At 40.9% G+C, this 18432-nt stretch overlaps 1 protein-coding gene across 1 annotated transcript; it reads right to left on the bottom strand.

The window, feature by feature from the left end:
- Positions 1-487: 487 nt before the first annotated feature.
- Positions 488-18430, bottom strand: LOC308078814 (uncharacterized protein; the record flags this gene model as incomplete). The annotated part of the gene is made up of 4 exons (XM_080420163.1): positions 488-3988; positions 4467-5630; positions 7419-7575; positions 18350-18430. The coding sequence occupies 4 exons, from the start codon at positions 18428-18430 to the stop codon at positions 2616-2618; spliced, it is 2775 nt and encodes a 924-aa protein (XP_080276289.1). The 3' UTR covers positions 488-2615.
- Between the last annotated feature and the right edge of the window lie 2 nt (positions 18431-18432).

Raw genomic sequence — 18432 nt, 5'->3', positions numbered from 1 at the left:
TTAGCAACAATAAGGTTTCCGGTTGCCTTCAAAATAAGATCGTAATTTCTTTAATGTTTTTTAAAAGACACAAATCTATTTTAAAAATACATCTATGATGCATGTCTTTTAAATGGCTCATAGGCCTACTAGAACACTTCTAAGTGCTAAGTTTTGTTTAAAAGACACAAATGTATTTAATACATTTATGATGTAAGTCTTTTTAAATAGCTTATACTAACTAGATCACTTCTAAGTGCCAGGTTGTTCCTATTTGTTGGCTATTGATCCCCATTAAATGTGCACTTTTTGTGCACAGTTTCTGATGCTGGTTTGAACTTAAACTGGATATTCATGTGTGTGTGTTATATGTATTGTATTGTTTTGTATTGTATTGTTTGTCCATTGTTGTAATAATGCTGCCACTAGGTCAGGTCACTCTTGAAAAATTATTATGATATAATATTTTTTATTTACAGAAGCAAATAAACAATGATAAAAGCAACAACAAAGTATACTACAAATAATAATAGTAGATAGTGTAGGAGAGATTTAAAAAAAAACATGCAGGGTTTATAAAGTTGATCTCACCTATTTAAAAAACTAAAATACAATACAAATAAGAATGTAATCAGAAAAATAAAATAAAAACGTATATTATTTAACGACATACATACAACATGGATACACAGTATAAAAAAAGATAAAGGACAGAAATATTAGTAGATTTGTAGTAGATTTGTAGTATACGTGCTAGTGTGTGTGTGTGTGTGTGTGTGTGTTCCATAACTGAGCGCCCCTGAACTTGATAGAAAATTGATACAGGCCAGTACAGAACGTTAGTGAACATTGAGAGATAATTTGTAAAAAAATGTGGCAGGCCGTCCAGTGTGGCCAGAGGTCATTGAAAGTGATGTTTTCAGACAATAGTGGACAATGGACAGGAGACGTCTTTTCGCGCCAGCACTTCTGATGTACGCACGTGTTCGGGGAGACCTCCCCTACAACACCACACTCTCAGCTAAGCCGAAGAGGTGTGAAAAAAAGTGTGGCGGGCCGTCCAGTGAGGTCAGAGTTCCAAAAAGTGCAGTTTTCAGACAATAGTGGACACTGGACAGGAGACGGCTGTAGGTGCCAGCATGTTGTATGTCCGTGGCAAATAATCTAATTTTGAAAAAAAAATCACCACAAGATGGCATGGCGTGTGTGTGTGTGTGTGTGTGAGTGTGTGTGAGAGAGATGGATGTTATTAATCAAACGCATAATTAATCAACAGATAGAAATTGTAATTCATTAAAAATGTACAATCAAATAATGAACTTAGTAGTGCATAATGTAAAAAAAGAAAGATCTGTGTAATCTACAACTTCACCAAAATGTGACTGCTTGTCTTTGTTCCATATCAAATGAATTAAAAGCTATGCTGACTGCTCAGTGCTGGGTCATTTAGAGTTACACAGGTTAAACTATTTGAATAGCCGTCATCTGTTTGGGTTCAGAACGCTTGTTGTGATAAGCATACCATGATCATGATAGTTTTCATTTTAATTACCATCATGTTATGGTCAAATTAATCAGATTCATGTAATACAGGAATATTTACATGAACACTGATAGATTACCATCTAGAATAATACAGTAATACGTACATGAACACTGATAGATTACCATCTAGAATAATACAGTAATATGTACATGAACAATGATTGATTACCATCTAGAATACAGTCACATTTAACATGAATATGGTTGGATTACCATAGTATAGTATATTTACAATAACAATTGCTGGATTACCATCTAGTCATATTTACATTAACATTGTTTGATTACCACCATCTATTGTAGCCTAACAATAATTGTTAGTAACTTGGTCTCCCAGTTTAACTAATCATATGGCTGTTGTGTTTAACACCAAGTCTGTGCAAATACTTCTGACTGCGCACATCCCCGGGTATGGACTAGTAGACTTTGTTGCTGCCAACTCCTACTGTTGGACTGTAGAGGGTGTAGAACAGGGGTCCCAAATGTTTTCTAGCTCGAGACCCAAAAGAGACATCTGGAATCTCCCCGGGAGCCAAACTTAAAATACATTGTGAATTAATGACCTAAGCCCTATTTCACAATTTGGAAAAGTTCCAAAAATGTCTGGAAAAAAATTAGGTAATGTACTTTCTTTCTTAATTTTTTGAAGGAATGGTAAAAAAATGAAAAGAAAAAATACTATATATACAGCAATGTATATTTGGGAAACATTAGTGTAGACAATGTCTCCTACGATACACGTCAGTCGCCAGCACTGCTTTTTACCAGACAGTGGGCTTTACTGGCCATGGTGGTTCACGCTATGTTCCAAAGTTCCCCTCCCAACTGAACAGGCACCTCTAATGCAGTGATAAGGACACTCTCCCCTGCTGGCTTCCCAACCACCAAAATTGACAATTATGTTCGTTGGAGCGCCCGGCCCGACTTGGCGCGAACCTTTACGGCAGTGGTGCTGTCAAATCACTTTCAAAAATCAATTCACAATATTTACACAATCTGTTTCTTTAAATTGTATAAGTAGAATTAATATCCATATGTTGCTTGTATAATCACCTCCCTACCAACATACAGCTGGTTAATTCTCACAATGTTTACAGTGGATATGTTTTTCCCTTGGTGTGTGTACGCTTGTGTCTCTTCAGGTGACCTGACTCACTGAACCCCTTGTCACACTTATCACAGTGGAAAGGTTTTTCTCTAGTGTGTACACGCATGTGTTTCTTCAGGCTACCTGACACACTGAAACTCTTGTCACATTTATTACAGTTGAAAGGTTTTTCTTTAGCGTGGAGACGCATGTGTGTCTTCAGGTTACCTGACTGACTGAACCCCTTGTTACATGTATTACAGTGGAAAGGTTTTTCTCCGATGTGGGTACGCATGTGTCTCTTCAGGTTACTTGACTCACTGAACCCCTTGTTACACTTATTACAGTGGAAAGGTTTTTCTCTGGTGTGTACACGCATGTGTTTCTTCAGGCTACCTGACTCACTGAAACTCTTGTCACATTTATTACAGTGGAAAGGTTTTTCTCTGATGTGGGTACGCATGTGTCTCTTCAGGTTACTTGACTCACTGAACCCCTTGTTACACTTATTACAGTGGAAAGGTTTTTCTCTGGTGTGTACACGCATGTGTTTCTTCAGGCTACCTGACTGACTGAACCCCTTGTTACATGTATTACAGTGGAAAGGTTTTTCTCCGATGTGGGTACGCATGTGTCTCTTCAGGTTACTTGACTCACTGAACCCCTTGTTACACTTATTACAGTGGAAAGGTTTTTCTCTGGTGTGTACACGCATGTGTTTCTTCAGGCTACCTGACACACTGAAACTCTTGTCACATTTATTACAGTTGAAAGGTTTTTCTCTAGTGTGGAGATGCATGTGTGTCTTCAGGTTACCTGACTGACTGAACCCCTTGTTACATGTATTACAGTGGAAAGGTTTTTCTCCGATGTGGGTACGCATGTGTGTCTTCAGAACACCTGACTGACTGAAACTTTTGTTACACTTATAACAGTGGAAAGGTTTTTCTCCGGTGTGGAGACGCATGTGTGTCTTCAGGCTACTTGACTGACTGAACCCCGTGTTACACTTATTACAGTGGAAAGGTTTTTCTCTAGTGTGTACACGCATGTGTCTCTTCAGGTGACTTGGCACACTGAACCCCTTGTTACACTTATTACAGTGGAAAGGTTTTTCTCCGATGTGGGTACGCATGTGTGTCTTCAGGTTACCCGACTGACTGAACCCCTTGTTACATGTATTACAGTGGAAAGGTTTTTCTCCAGTGTGGAGACGCTGGTGTGTCTTCAGGTGACCTGACTGATTGTCACAACTCTTGTCAAGGTGTTTATATATTTTAAATTTCTTTCTTGTGCAAGTTGGCTGATGTGTTTTTACTTGCCCGGCCCCCGATTGAGTTAAGGTCTTGAGTTGACGGCTGTAAGATGCCGGTTTGTCTGAGAGAGAGAGAGAGAGAGAGAGAGAGAGAGAGAGAGAGAGAGAGAGAGAGGTGTCAAGAAAAATGAGGTGGATACAATCAGTCATAATTCATAACTCATGACATTGACATCAAGTCATGACATTGATCAACAGTTTCAGATAGGGATGCAGCACTGAATGTAACTCCTCATTCTCACTGTTTATTTTATGTTCTGGTCCACCTCAACCCTCGAAAGACCACACCCAGTTTTTGTTGCATGAAAATTAAGCAAATAACAGATTTCTGTGTTGTGTGAATCCACCTGTTTGGATTAATTAAGTATTGCATTTTGACCAAAGCATTTGCCATAAACTACAAACAATGTGTTTAATTCCCCTGTATGAGTCCTCATCCATGGACTTTGTTCATGTGCATCTTGAGATGAGCCTTTTGAGTGAAGCTTATTTTACAAACTGTAGGCTAGATGTAAATATTTGTATTATTTTTTTCTTTACCTGTATCAGTCTTCATGTGTCGTTTCAGATAACTCCCTCTGTGACTCCTTATGGATGGAGTTTGTTTTGATGATTTCAGCTTGTTGCTCAAAGACAATCGTCGTCCTTCCACATTTGGTGTCTTGCGTGACTTCAGTTTGTTTAAAGCTGACTGACCTTCCCTGGTCTCCTCCCAGTCATTGTCTTCAATGTCAGATTCAGAACAGGGTGAAGTCCTCTCATCGCTGTCTTCAGAGTCAGATTCAGAGCAGTGTGAAGAGAAGAGCTGGTCATCTCTAGTTGGCTGTGACGTTCCACAGTCCTCAACATCAGCTTGTGATTTCATGTGTTCAGTTGAGGTGCTGGCTACAGGCTCTGTATCTTTGTTTTCATCAACATCCTCTTCACTTTGCACTGTCAACATTGACCCATCAGCCTCCTCTGGTCTTTGCAGTAGCTCCTCCTCCCGTTCCACTTTAGTCTTTTGAGGCTCTGGTCCGTCTTGGACCTCACTGGGGCTCTCCTGCTGTTCTTCTTTAATCTGCAGAGGTTCTAGTTTTACCTGGACCAGACTGGACCAGCTCCACACTTCTGTAATCTGAAGAGGTTTCAAATGGACCAGACTGGGGCTCGTCTGCTGCTGTTCCTCTTCAATCTCCAGAGGTTCTGGTTTAACCTGAACCAGACTGGGACTCCTCTCCTGCTGTTCCCCTTTAATCTGCAGAGGTTCTAGTTTAACCTGGACCCGACTGGGACTCCTCTCCTGCTGTTCCCCTTTAATCTGCAGAGGTTCTAGTTTAACCTGGACCCGACTGGGACTCCTCTCCTGCTGTTCTTCTTTAATCTGCAGAGGTTTCAACTGGACCAGACTGGGACTCCTGACCTGCTGTTCCTCTTTAATCACCAGAGGTTCTAGTTTTACCCGGACCAGACTGGGACTCGTCTCCAGCTGCTCCTCTTTAATTTGTGGAGGTTCTAGTTTCACCTGCATCAGACTGGGACTCCTCTCCTCCTGTTCCTCTTTAATCTCCGGAGGTTCTAGTTTTACCCGGACCAGACTGGGAATCCTCTCCTGCTGTTCCTCTTTAATCTGTGGAAGTTCTAGTTTCACCTGGACCTCACTGGGGCTCCTCTCCTGCTGTTCAGAGGAGACCTCCACTTTACACACTGTAAGGAGTGGGACATCTAGGATGAGAGAGGAGGTAATATCAGTAGAGAACAATTCAATGTGTTTTCTGATTGGATCAAATTAATTTCCTACTTGATTTGTTTTGAAACGATCTGTTTTTTATTTATTTACTGTTTTCACTGTGCTGATCTTGTTCGCTCAACGTCCTGCATACTGTATGTGAAATGGTTGCTTCATTAGACTTTTTTATTTTTAACTATAAACATTTTTATTTTATATATTTAGTTTTTCAAAAATGTTCATTTGTCTTTAAATACACAATAACATGAATCCACCATATTGTAGCAAACAGATAAATAGAGGCAGAAGGTGATATCCTTGATTCAGAAATGCAGACATTCACCTTTGTTATCCAGTGGATAAACCCTGCTGTTCAAATGAACATTATTACTCATCAGCCGCAGTGCTTTCCACACCAGCAAGGCCACATAGTTCTCAGACAGCTCCCTGATCCGGGTTTCAGCTTAACTGAGATAACGCGACTGCTATTCTTATCCTTGTCCTTGATACTCTGTCACAAGTTCAGATGCCAAAGCTCAAACACCCACAAGTCAAGTCATCTTTATTCACATTATAGTATTCACAAATAGTCATCTTTATGAGAGGTACAACGGTGATCAGGTAACCATACTTGATGAAGGACCTAGCGACCGAAAAGTTGTACCTCTAATTAACCTCTTTTGGCCGTAAGTGAAGTAATTGTGCAGGATTCCCCCCTTTTGCCTTTCTCATGACTGCCTGCTCAGACGCACCTGACCATTGAAATAGATGTTCAAAAGGATTTTTGGGATTTTTTTACAGTAGATCAAGTTGAGAGATTTGGTGTAGAGAGAAATACTAGCTCACCCTGGGGACCCTGGTCAACTAGGGTCCCCAGGGTGAGCTAGTATTTCTGGTTGTGTTTTTGCTTGTTATTCATCATGAGATCAGTTAATTTTAACATTTTAGGCTGCTTGTTTTCTTTTCTACTCGGCTGAGTTTACGTTGTGAACAAAGTTCTAACCATATCCCTAATAAAATGTACTACAGTTACAATTCCAATGCAATGCTCAAGTGTTTTGACTGGACATTCATCCAAAGAAAGGGGAGTTGAAGAACTTCCCTGATATTTGAATTCACTTGTTCTGTTTTGAGGAGAATAATCATGAATAATATGACATAATAACGCTTTAAAAAACAGCTTGTCTAAACACTGTTTCATGAGGCAGTGGCGTGACAAATGAGATAATGCCACGTCATCGAGTCGACTGACTGCCTGCCTGACTAACTATTTTTCTGCATCTTCTCCTTTCGTGTATCATCAGATACACGAAATGCAATGCCATTATGTCATTGGTTCTCAAAGCGGGGACCCCCAGGGGTCCTTGGTGAGGTCCCCAGCAAAATGTGTTAATATAGCATCACAATCATTTTAACCTTTTATGCTTTGGCTATTCAAAAATAGCAGATATACAAGCTCATAGCGCGGCACCGAGTGCCGCGCTATGAGCTTGTAGATCTACTATTTTTGAAAAATCTTGAAAATTTGAAATATATATATTTTTAGGCGAACTTTTTTAACTCAAATGTTTGCTTCTGGGGGGTCCCTGGAACAAAATATTTGAGATGGGGGTCCGCGGCCAAATACATATCATGTTGGGGGTCCTTGACATGAAAAAGTTTGAGAACCACTGCATTATGTGACGAAGTATAGTGATACGAAGTAGTGAGTGAGTGAGTGAGTGAGTGAGTGAGTGGTGAATGAGTGAGTGAGTGAGTGAGTGAGTGAGTGAGTGAGTGCTCACCTGAGACAGAGGTAGAAGAGCTGGTGGTGCAGGGTCCCACCCCAGACAACTGATGTGGTGTGCCTTCATTCTTGACCACCACATCGGGGCCAGTCAGAGCCACAGGGTCAAACAAGCCCATCTCATTCTCCTGAGCCTGCTGTTGACGGACGGCAGCCTGGCATGATGAATGGAGTTCAAGAAAGATCACATGCCATTTACAATTTAGGAATTTATAATTTGGCAATTTATCCACAGTGACTTATTGATTGATTGAATACTTTATTAACCAACAAAAATGCAAACAGCTCGGAGGTACAGTAAAACATTTAGGCTGGATAACTGGAGGTTGAAGACCAGGTGTTGGTCTTCAACCGGCCTTTTTAGGAGTGTTTTACATGTCAACAGGGAGGATGGAAAATCACAAATGAATAACTCTAGAGTGGAAACATCTGGTGGTCATCCATGCTCTAGCAACCACTGACACACATTTTTATATAAAAACAGGTCAATGCTACATTGCATTAGAATGAACCATTGCATATGGCCCCGACCACAAAACCAAATCAGATCCTGTTTAGTGCTGTCCATCTCCTTTACCAGTCTAATTGCTGAAGTAACAAAATGCTTGCTAAACATGGCTGTTATTTTCCTTTCTAGAAAAGTAAGAACACAATATACACTAAGTATGTTTCAATCCAAAACTAGGTACATTTTACCTTTGCTGCCATAACTCTGTAGAAAGACAAAGGTTTTATAACGTCCACGGTCAAATAGAAGACTCTTGCTCTCCTGTGTCTGGTCATCTTGTGTGAGAAGTCACAAACTGCATGTGTGGGAGAGGCTTCTCCTCTGGCAGTGGCACTGCCTCTAAACTTCCTGGCCCACACATACACAAGACACATTGTTAAATAAAGGCCAATAGATAACATTTTGGGCCTTTTCAATGAGTCTATACTCTGTAGGCTATGTGGTTGAAAACAAATTAAAACACACACACACACACACCATTGGACTAAGGGGGGGGGGCTGGCGCAGTTTCAAGTTTTTGGAGAGAAACAAGAAAACCTTGAATAAAGTACCGCAGTAAGTCCCCCTAGTTTGTCCAAACCAGTGGTTCATAAAAAGCGGTCCGGGCGGGGCCCCCCAGGGGTCCTTGAGAGGGTTCGAGGGGGCCCCAGCTAAGATTGTTGATAGTGTAATAAACCTCGTCTCAGGTATGAGAAATGTAAAGAGCCCTCCACCACAGAACATTTCTACTGTAAGCATTAATAACGGAGGCAGAACTTCCAATGTTACATTAACAGGATGCTTTATTTATTTAACTCATATACTAAAGCAGCAGACACTAATAAAAGACAGGTATGATAGGTAACCATAGGTAAATCACATATACAATTCATTAAATGACCCAGATAACTACAGATAGTCCTATTTAAAACAGAGCATGAACACCTACAGTAGACATAATCATACACATATAACATTTTTTTTTTTTTTTTTTAACAATATGTTTATTTATTTTCTTTTACACTCATTACAACAACTTATAATACAATAAAAATAAAATATACAAAAAGCAAAAATGAACTTTTTCATTAAATTATACAAGACAGTTATTGAAATGACAAAAAACAAAAACAGTAACAAAGACAAAAGAAAAACATACATAGGCATCAACACTACTCCTCTCCAGATTCTTCCATTAAATGTGGCAGATTATTATTTTCCATGTATTGAATAAAGCAACCCCACACCTCCTGAAACATCTCTTGTTTGTCCTTAAGTATGTATGTGATTTTTTCTAAAGGTAGGCATAAAGACAATTCCCTGAACCACTGTGCAATGCTTGGTCTGTCCGGCCTCTTCCAGGTCAATGCAATTACTCTTTTAGCTTGTAAGAGACAAATGTCTATGAATATTCTGTCACTACGCCTAATTCTTTGTCCATCTGGGTAGAGGCCTAGCAGGAAGAACTTAGGTTCTGGTACGATGTTAATTGAAAGAATCGTTTGTATTTCCTGCCCAATCTCCCTCCAAAAGTCCTTCAATCTTGGGCATGACCATAGACAGTGGAACAATGTGCCTCTATCTTCACCGCATCTGGTGCATAGGTCCGGGATATTGTTATTAAACTTATTGAGCTTCACAGGTGTGATGTACACTCTCATGAGCCAGTTATATTGAAGGAGTTTTAGGCGTGTATTCCCAGTCTGGGATTGAGCCAGTTTACAAGCTGTACTCCATTGCTCCACTGTTAGGTCCTCCTGTAAGTCTGCTCTCCAGGCATTAAGCCTATGCTCAGAGGATTCCGGAGAGAATGACATTAGCAGGTCATAAAATTCTGATATTATTCCCCTTCCGAATGGATTTCTAACCAAAACTCTCTCCAACACAGATAAGGGAGGGGCCAGCATGGATTGATCCTGGTTAGCTCTAATAAAGTCCCTCAATTGCAGATATTTGAAAAAATGAATGCGAGGAATATTATTTTTCGTGACGAGTTCTTCAAAAGTCAGCAAGCTCCTATTAGCACCAAAAACATCCCTCATTTGCCCCACTCCCCTATCAGCCCACAATTTGAAACCCCCATCCGCTCTCCCTGGAACAAATTGTTTATTGCCCCAAATTGGACTAAAACGGGAGAGGCGAGATGGTTCGCCCAGGTGTTTGTTTACCTCATGCCAGACAGAAATCATAGTTTTAGTTATGGGATTGTGTGTATTCTTCTTTAGGTTCTTAAGAGTATCTGAATAGATATATGTAGGGAAAGGTAGCTTCAAGGAACTTGACTCCATATCCCTCCATGCTGGCGCATTCTCCGCTGTAAAATAGAACATTAGAGTTCTCAATTGGGCCGCCCAGAAGTACCACAACAAGTTAGGACACTGTAACCCTCCCCTGTCATAGGGTAAGTGGAGTAAGGACAAGCGAAGTCTAGCACGTCTATTATTCCAAATAAAATTAGTAAACATTTTCTTGGTTCTAGAAAAAAAGTTTGAAGGAGGTGGTAGGGGTATATTTTGAAATAGATACAATAGCTTGGGAAGGACATTCATTTTAAGTATATTGATCCTGCCAACCAAAGAGATTGAAAGATTTGACCATCTATCAATCGAGTTTTCAATTGTGGCTAGAATTGGGTTATAATTGGAATTCACAACATCTTCCAACCTTGGAACAATTTGGATTCCAAGATAAGTAAAGACGTTTACCGATCTGAAATGACCAACATGAGTGGGTGGGTTAGATCTTTCTTCCTGATTCAGAAGCATAATGGATGATTTAGCATTATTAACTTTATAACCAGAAATGCCGCCAAATGTTTTAATTAGGTCCAAAAGAGCCGGGATAGAGACTTCCAAATTTTTAAGGAAGAGGATTACATCATCGGCATATAAGGATATCCGGTGATCAAATCTTTCTATCCTAATGCCTGTTATCAGAGCATGCTCTCTTATAGCAATGGCAAAAGGCTCTATTGCGATCACGAACAAGAGAGGTGACAGAGGGCATCCCTGTCTACAGCCTCTATTGATCTTTATCGGCTTAGATATAATATTGTTGGTGAGTATTTCTGCATATGGGTCATTATACAAGAGTCTTACCCAATTACAAAAGTTCTCCCCCAAACCAAATCGACCAAGAAGCTCAAACAGGAACGGCCACTCCACCCTATCGAAGGCTTTTTCCCCATCGAGAGCCAAAAAGGCTGTGTCTGGCGCCCCCTTCTGGACATGTAGTATATTCAGTACCCTCCTTACATTATGAAAACCCTGCCGGCCCACAATAAATCCATTCTGGTCATCTTTTATAATTTCAGGTAATAGAAGTTCCAACCTTTTTGCTAAGATTTTACAGAGTATCTTCAAATCAGAGTTTAAGAGGCTAATTGGACGCATATTTCCGCATTTGTCATTAGGTTTACCGGGTTTTGGAAGGAGTGTAATGAGGGCTCCTCTCAAAGTGAAAGGCAAAGCACCTTCCTGAAATGATTCAGAAAACATGTCCAAGAGGGGTTTCGTTAATTTGGCCACAAATTTTTTATATATATCTATTGGAAGACCATCGGGCCCAGCTGCTTTTCCAGATGTCATGTTGCTTATTGCCTCTGTTATCTCACCCTCAGTCAAACCTGCACCCAGCTTTACACTGTCCTCCACTTGGATTTTGGGAATAGTAATGTTGTCTAAAAAGGAACTTTGATCCAATTGTTCTTGGCTTGACTCAGAACTGTATAATCTACCATAATAATCTCTGAATGCCTCACTTATTTGAATCGGGTCTGTTATCGTCTCCCCCAGATCATTTTTTAATGTGGTGATAGTTCTTTCTGTTTGGAGCTGTTTAATGCGCCAGGCCAGAACCCTGCCAGACTTCTCTCCCTGGTCAAAAATTGTTTGTTTTAGTTTTAACAGGTTAGCTGCTGCTTTGGAAGCGGAGATTTCATTATACTGTGCACGTAATAGTAAAATTTGCTGATGTAATATGGGACAGTGCTTCTTAAAGTAGGAAGCCTCCAAAGCCTTAATTTTTGACTCCAACAGTAGTATTTTTTGTTTGATTTTTTTGGATTTGGAGCTTGTAAAGCTTAAGATCTGACCCCTGATAAAGCATTTAAATGCTTCCCATCTTATGCTTGCCGACGTCTCATCAGTATTGGCAGCGAAATAAATGTCTATTTGTTCTCCCATAAAAGTTAGCAGTTCAGGGTTCTGGAGCCATCTCTGCTCGAACCTCCACTTAGGGGGATCCCGCATCCGACCCGGGTCTACATAAGTCAAACTGATAGGAGCGTGGTCTGAGATTAGAATGCTATCATATACACAGTCTTTAACTCTATTTACTAGACTTGCCGAAACAAGAAATAGGTCAATTCGACTGTAGGTTTTATATGTACTAGAGTAACATGAATACATAGACACATCGGGGTTTCTATCTCTCCATATATCCCTAAGATTTAAATCATTAGCAAACTGGTGTATAATTTCCCTACTTTTGGTGTGTGTTTTGTCTGATTGTGTAGATCTATCCTTGGTAGGGTGAGGGGTAACATTCCAGTCCCCCGCCATCAGATAGTGACCTCTGAGAGATGTTAATAACAAGAATAAATCACTGAAAAATTTTGGGTCGTCCTTATTTGGTGCATAGATATTTACCAAAATAATACACTCTGCAAAAAGATTACCTTGAATGATCAAATATCGCCCCTGTTTGTCAGCTATTACCTTGGTAACGTTAAACGGTATAGATTTGTGTATAAGAGTCATGACCCCTCTAGATTGAGAGGTGAAAGGAGCCGAAAACACTGCCCCCCGCCATCTCTTTCTAATTCTAATATCCTCATTTGGTGCTAGGTGGGTTTCTTGGAGAAATATTATTTTAGACTGAACATCTTTTAATCTACCCATCACCTGTTTGACCTTTTTGATTTTCTGTAAACCCCTACAATTCCAAGAAGTAAATTTGACCTCCAATTCTTTAGCCATAATCACCAATCTCAAATGACTTTTTCACGCCTGAATTGAAAGTAGTGCCATCAAACAAAAACAACAAAAACACATATAAGACAGAAAAACAGGCTGCTTCAGAGAGCCTGACAAAACCCAAAGTATCCCTTGAGCCCATACAATGGACTTCCTCCCCCCTCCCTGCTTCCCACCTCAAAATGGCTGAGGACCATTCCACACTCAGTGAGGAGTAGTCAAACATCACCATGCGACCTGTGGTGATCTCTCCCTCCATCAATGTAAATGAAAACAGAACTATATCCATAGTTTGAAACCTTGAGCAAAAATTTTGTTTTTATTTTTTTTTTGTTTTATATTATACTTGTTGCAACCCAAGCCTGAATTCTTTTTTTTTTTTTAAATTTCTCTCTTTTTTTTTTTTTTTTAATTTAATTTTTTAATTTTTTAATTTTTCAATTTTTCAATTTTTAATTTTTAATTTTTTCAATTTTTAATTTTTTCAATTTTTAATTTTTTCAATTTTTAATTTTTTCAATTTTTAATTTTTTCAATTTTTAATTTTTAATTTTTTATGATTAATATAATTTTTACTTGTATACATACGTACGTGCGCAGACCCACCAGTCACTATTACATTCTAGAAATAAAAAATTTCCTTCCCTTCCATTATAACCATGTAAATCCGGGTGTAGTACCGGAGGGCGCCAGCATTAGCGCACACCTCACATTCCCAAACCCCACCCGCCTATACCTGAACCGGAAGTAGAATGTGAAACCGGATGCCAAATGCATCATGGGAAATTGAGTTCCGTATCTAGCGCGATGCTGCATGTCTTACAAACATCCCAACAAAAAGAAAAACAAATCGGCTACAACAAGCACAAACTCAGTCAAATGTGAACAGGATGATTATAAACGAACATATCCCAACCAATAAAAAGTATCATTATGAATCACACAAACAAAAAAAGTGCACAGAAGTGCTAACCACGGGGTTAGCTTACCTTCGGCCATTATTAGCTTCTAGCCCCCATGCTAGCCCCACAGTCACGACACACCAGAACAAGGTATTAAAACCAACTTGTTCAATCTCCAGTGTAATAAAAACAATATATCGTGCCTAGCACGACAGTGACCTAATCTAAAAAAATATATATCCAACACTGGTTGCTTTATATAAAAATAAAAAAATAAAGGATCTGTGCCCCGTGAAATAAAAGTATTTTTTAGATGCCACGAATTAGCTAGCTTTAAACAACAAACAAACAAACAAACACCCAAATAGGGCTAGCTAGGCCTGGCCTCCAGCCAACAGTGACTCCTCAAACCAGCACCCATTATAAAACAACAAAAAAAAGTAGTAACAGTAGTAGATTCTTTCGGATATAATATAAAACTATATCGCGTGCCTAGCACGAGTTTGACCTAAGCAAATTTAAGATAGAATAGAATATTGTAAACAAAGTCCCGTGCCCCGTGTATTAGCTGCTTCAGAATAGCCAGCTAGCATACCTCTCCTCCTCACTCCGGCTCCAGCTCCGACGCGGATGCCGGTGCGGCAGTGAGCATTAGGCCTCTCCCGGCTGGTGGCGATGCAGTAGCCCCTGTAGATGATGGTCCTGGCGACCGCGTCGCAGCCTTCTCCGATGCGGGAGTGTGCAGTAGGCCTCTCCCGGTTGGTGAAGAAGTGTCCCTCGCAGACGAAGGACCCTGTGCTGGCGTCGAAGACCTCTCCTTTCCCTTGATACGTCGGATAAATTCTTTCACATCCTCTGGTTTGTCAAAGGCTTGGGTTTTGTCTTTGTATGTTATCAACAGTTTTGCTGGGTATAACATGCCTTGACGAATCCCAGGGATATCACGGAGTTGTTGACGTACCGCGTCGAATTCTTTCTGTTTCTTCCGCACCTCCAGCGCCAGGTCCGGGTAGAATCTGACCGTCTTGCCGTCGTACAGGACTTGGGCTTTGGCTCTGGCTGCCGCGATCACCTTCTCCTTGTCTCTGTAGTCCAGAAACTTCATAATCAAGGTTCTCGGGGGAGCATTGTCGTCCTTTCTTTGGCCGATTCTGTGAGCTCTTTCCACAGATAGCTTCGATGCTAACCCCAATGTTTGAGGTAACCACGTTTCGAGAAAGGCACATGCATCGGAACCTTCTGCCTTTTCTGGTAGATTTACCAATCTCACATTGGATCTTCTGGCCCTATTTTCAAAATCGATTAATTTAATCTCCATTTCCGTGTATTTTCTTTCGAGGTTCAGGATCTTGGTCTGTAACTCAGCAACAATGTCCTCGGTGCTAGAGATGCGAGTCTCCGCACATTTGACACGTTCTGTACATTCCCCGACCTCCTTCTTTATTCCTTCAATCGCCGTCATTACAGAGTCAAACTTGTCGGAGAATTCGGACTTCATATTCATGATAGCCTCGAGTACTGGTGCATTACTGCGGCCCAGCTCTTCTCCCGATTTCTCCGCCGTTCCAGAGGCCATGTTGCTAGCGTCAGCTTCCTTAGTGTTTGGTGAAGTGGAGCTGAAGTTTAGTTTAGGCTGGTTCTTCCCACGAAGTCTTCTTGATGTTCTGTTCATCTGGAAACTTATAATAATAGTATAGTTGCTCACTTTTCCATTTTATTCTGTTTCTTTTGTTACACAATTTTAACGAACCTACGGAGCGGAGAGATACACGTCCGCCTAGCTCGCCGCCATCTTGAAAGTCCTCGTTTTTTCCACATATAACATTTACTAGAAACTCTAATACTACTACTTAACTTTCCACAAGGTAGGCGACCCCCCACAGGGTCTGAGTTTTGGCCTGAGCTTTGGCACTGGGTTGTCAGCTTTCATTGACAGTCAGTTTTGTCTAGCCTGGCATGGCCAGACTAATATCACTGCGTAGATATTAGTCTGGAATCTCTGTGTGGAACCTGCATTTCCGAGGGGCAAAAAAAAAAAAAGCCTCTTCTGATAAACCCGCCCCATATTTGCATACTGGGCCCTCATTGGTCCCTCACAACTTCAGAGGGAGAGAAATCCAATCTCTATTGAGAGGGGCCAGACCTAATCTGCCAAGGGCAATTTTTTTTCCAGATTCATCTGGAACCAGGCTAAGTTTTGTCTGCCCGTCCAACGCTGTGAGCATTCTCCGTTGACTGTAGGAGACCACTCGCACAACTGAAGAGCGGAAGGGCACTCCTATTTAGTCTATACTAATGTCTCGCCCTGCCTAACGCAGCAACCTGGCCCGATAGCCCCCCTATCTATCTTCAACGCCGGCAGCCCTACACAGCATGCGAGCAGAACCCACCCCCCCAGCAGTGAGTGCAAGACAAAATAGCTCAGCAGGCTTCGCCTGTAACTTGGACTGAGCTCCGCTCTCCAGACCACTTGTCTCTTCTGAGTTCAAAGTTTTATAGTGTCCCTTCACCCTCAAAACAATCATGTCCAGCCGCGATTGATCAGCACTCCATCTTTCAGTCACAATCAGGTGAGAGCCATCAGTCTGTGATTGACACACGTCATTGTCAACGTCACCCATAGTGCACGTTCACTACAATAGTTATGAGCCAGAATTGAGTCTTACAGATCTGTGACTTAGTGAGTGTACAAATAGAACCAAATGAAACCCTAGCTATTTTGTTGGACTACTAGTGTATTAATGCAGTGTAATATACAGTCTGTTTAGTCATTATACTGTAGACCTCATCAGTGGTTGCTAGGCACAGACTGATTCACAAACCCTGCCAACAGGAAATAGACTTGAACTCATATACTCTAGAAGGAGTATCTTATATTCAATAGAATTAGGTCAAATGTGAACATGCAGAATTTAAATAAAAAATGAAAGTTCAGCTCCTGACTCAGGGCTGCTGAGTCATAGGAATGCATGTGGTCCTGAGCAGTGATGTTGTGACTGGATAGACGGCAATCACTGTTGGGCATCGCGCGCGCACACACACACACACACACACACACACACACACACACACACACACACACACACACACACACACACACACACACACACACACACACACACACACACACACACACACACACACACACACACACACACACACACACACACACACACACACACACACACACACACACACACACACACACACGACGGCCGTACTAGCTGAGAGGTTAGTAGGGTGACAAGATCCAAACAGGGCCAATGAGGGACAGATGAACCCGTTTCAAAGATGAACCTCACCCCGCGCGAAAAAAAATTGGTTATTGGGCGGATTGTGTTAGTTTTTTTTCCAGTTTTTGGTTAGCCTACTTTATTTCGGTTTAAGGGTTAGGATTAGGTTAGGGTTATGTTATTTAATTCTTATTTTTGCCTGATTTTACCAATTTATTATCAAAGAAATTTAACACAATTAAAACTTCTTTTTTTTTGCAAAAAGTGGGGGGTATGAAATCTTCTGTAATAGGAGTATGATAATAATAACTATAATAGAACTACTATGCAAATAAAAACTTAACAACAGAAATGCATTTGAAATTATCTGTATTTACTGGACAATACAACCTACTAAGAGGCTTTGATTTGATTGTGAAGACATTAATTACATCCAATAAGGAGCTCACAATGATGCCAAGTTCTCACTTAAAACCCCTTTGTTTCAGAGGATAGACAGACACTAATAACAAATATAATGCAGCTGAGAAACTTTGGTCAACTTCATTATGTACTATGTACTTGCATAATACATGGTCTTTACCTAGTCTACTTTGGATCTGATGGATAGGGTTCTGTGCAGACTGCAGTCCATTTAGAAACACTTGGTTGGACCCTACCTGGTCGTAGTGTCACTGTTGCCAGGTCCATTGCTCCTAACATTATCAGAATGGCAGCTGCTAAATCCTCTGATCTCTGATGACCATAACATTCTCCGTGTCCTCCTCTTCAATACCTTCGGTTTTGGTCAAACTACCCCCCAACTTGGAAGCACCAGGAGGTTGTTTGTTTATAATTATTCACAACGTGGTCGCTAGTTTGAGTCGTGGCGGGTGTCTATCATTTTCTGTTTCTTTTTCCTCGGTAGCTTTCACTGTTTTAAAATACTTGCTTAAATATGCACACTTTGCAGCTAGCACAGATAGCTCTTGTATCCTCTTATTATGTTGTTGAGCTCCTGATTATTTTCTTTCCGCCTTGTATTCCACCAGCAACACGTGATTTCATTCACTGCTTGTTTACAAGAACGCCTCGTCCAAAACACTCGCCCCGGGTATATCTGGTGGCCTCGGTCAGCGAAAAACATAGGGGCGAGTGTTTTGGGCTGCGTTTCTCCACACACACTCGTTGAAAACTGGAGCGGGACGCTTGAAAAGTCACTGAAATGCGGGACTGTCCCGCACAAAGCGGGACATATGGTCACCCTAGGAGAGGACGGGGGGTTACATTAAAACAGCTGAATATACCGTGACCCATCACTAATAATTCCCAGACTGGATATTTTTGGTTACCTGGTACTGTTGGTTGTAGAGGTTTGTGTAGTGGGCAGAGGAGTGGGAGGGCTGGTATAGGTTGTTGTAGGAGGTACCCATCA

Source organism: Gymnoscopelus braueri (assembly GCF_963280865.1).
Source record: "Gymnoscopelus braueri genome assembly, chromosome: 22".
Lineage (NCBI taxonomy): Eukaryota > Metazoa > Chordata > Actinopteri > Myctophiformes > Myctophidae > Gymnoscopelus > Gymnoscopelus braueri.
The sequence above is the reverse complement of the archived record's forward strand: the minus strand, read 5'-3'. Positions and strand labels throughout refer to the sequence as shown.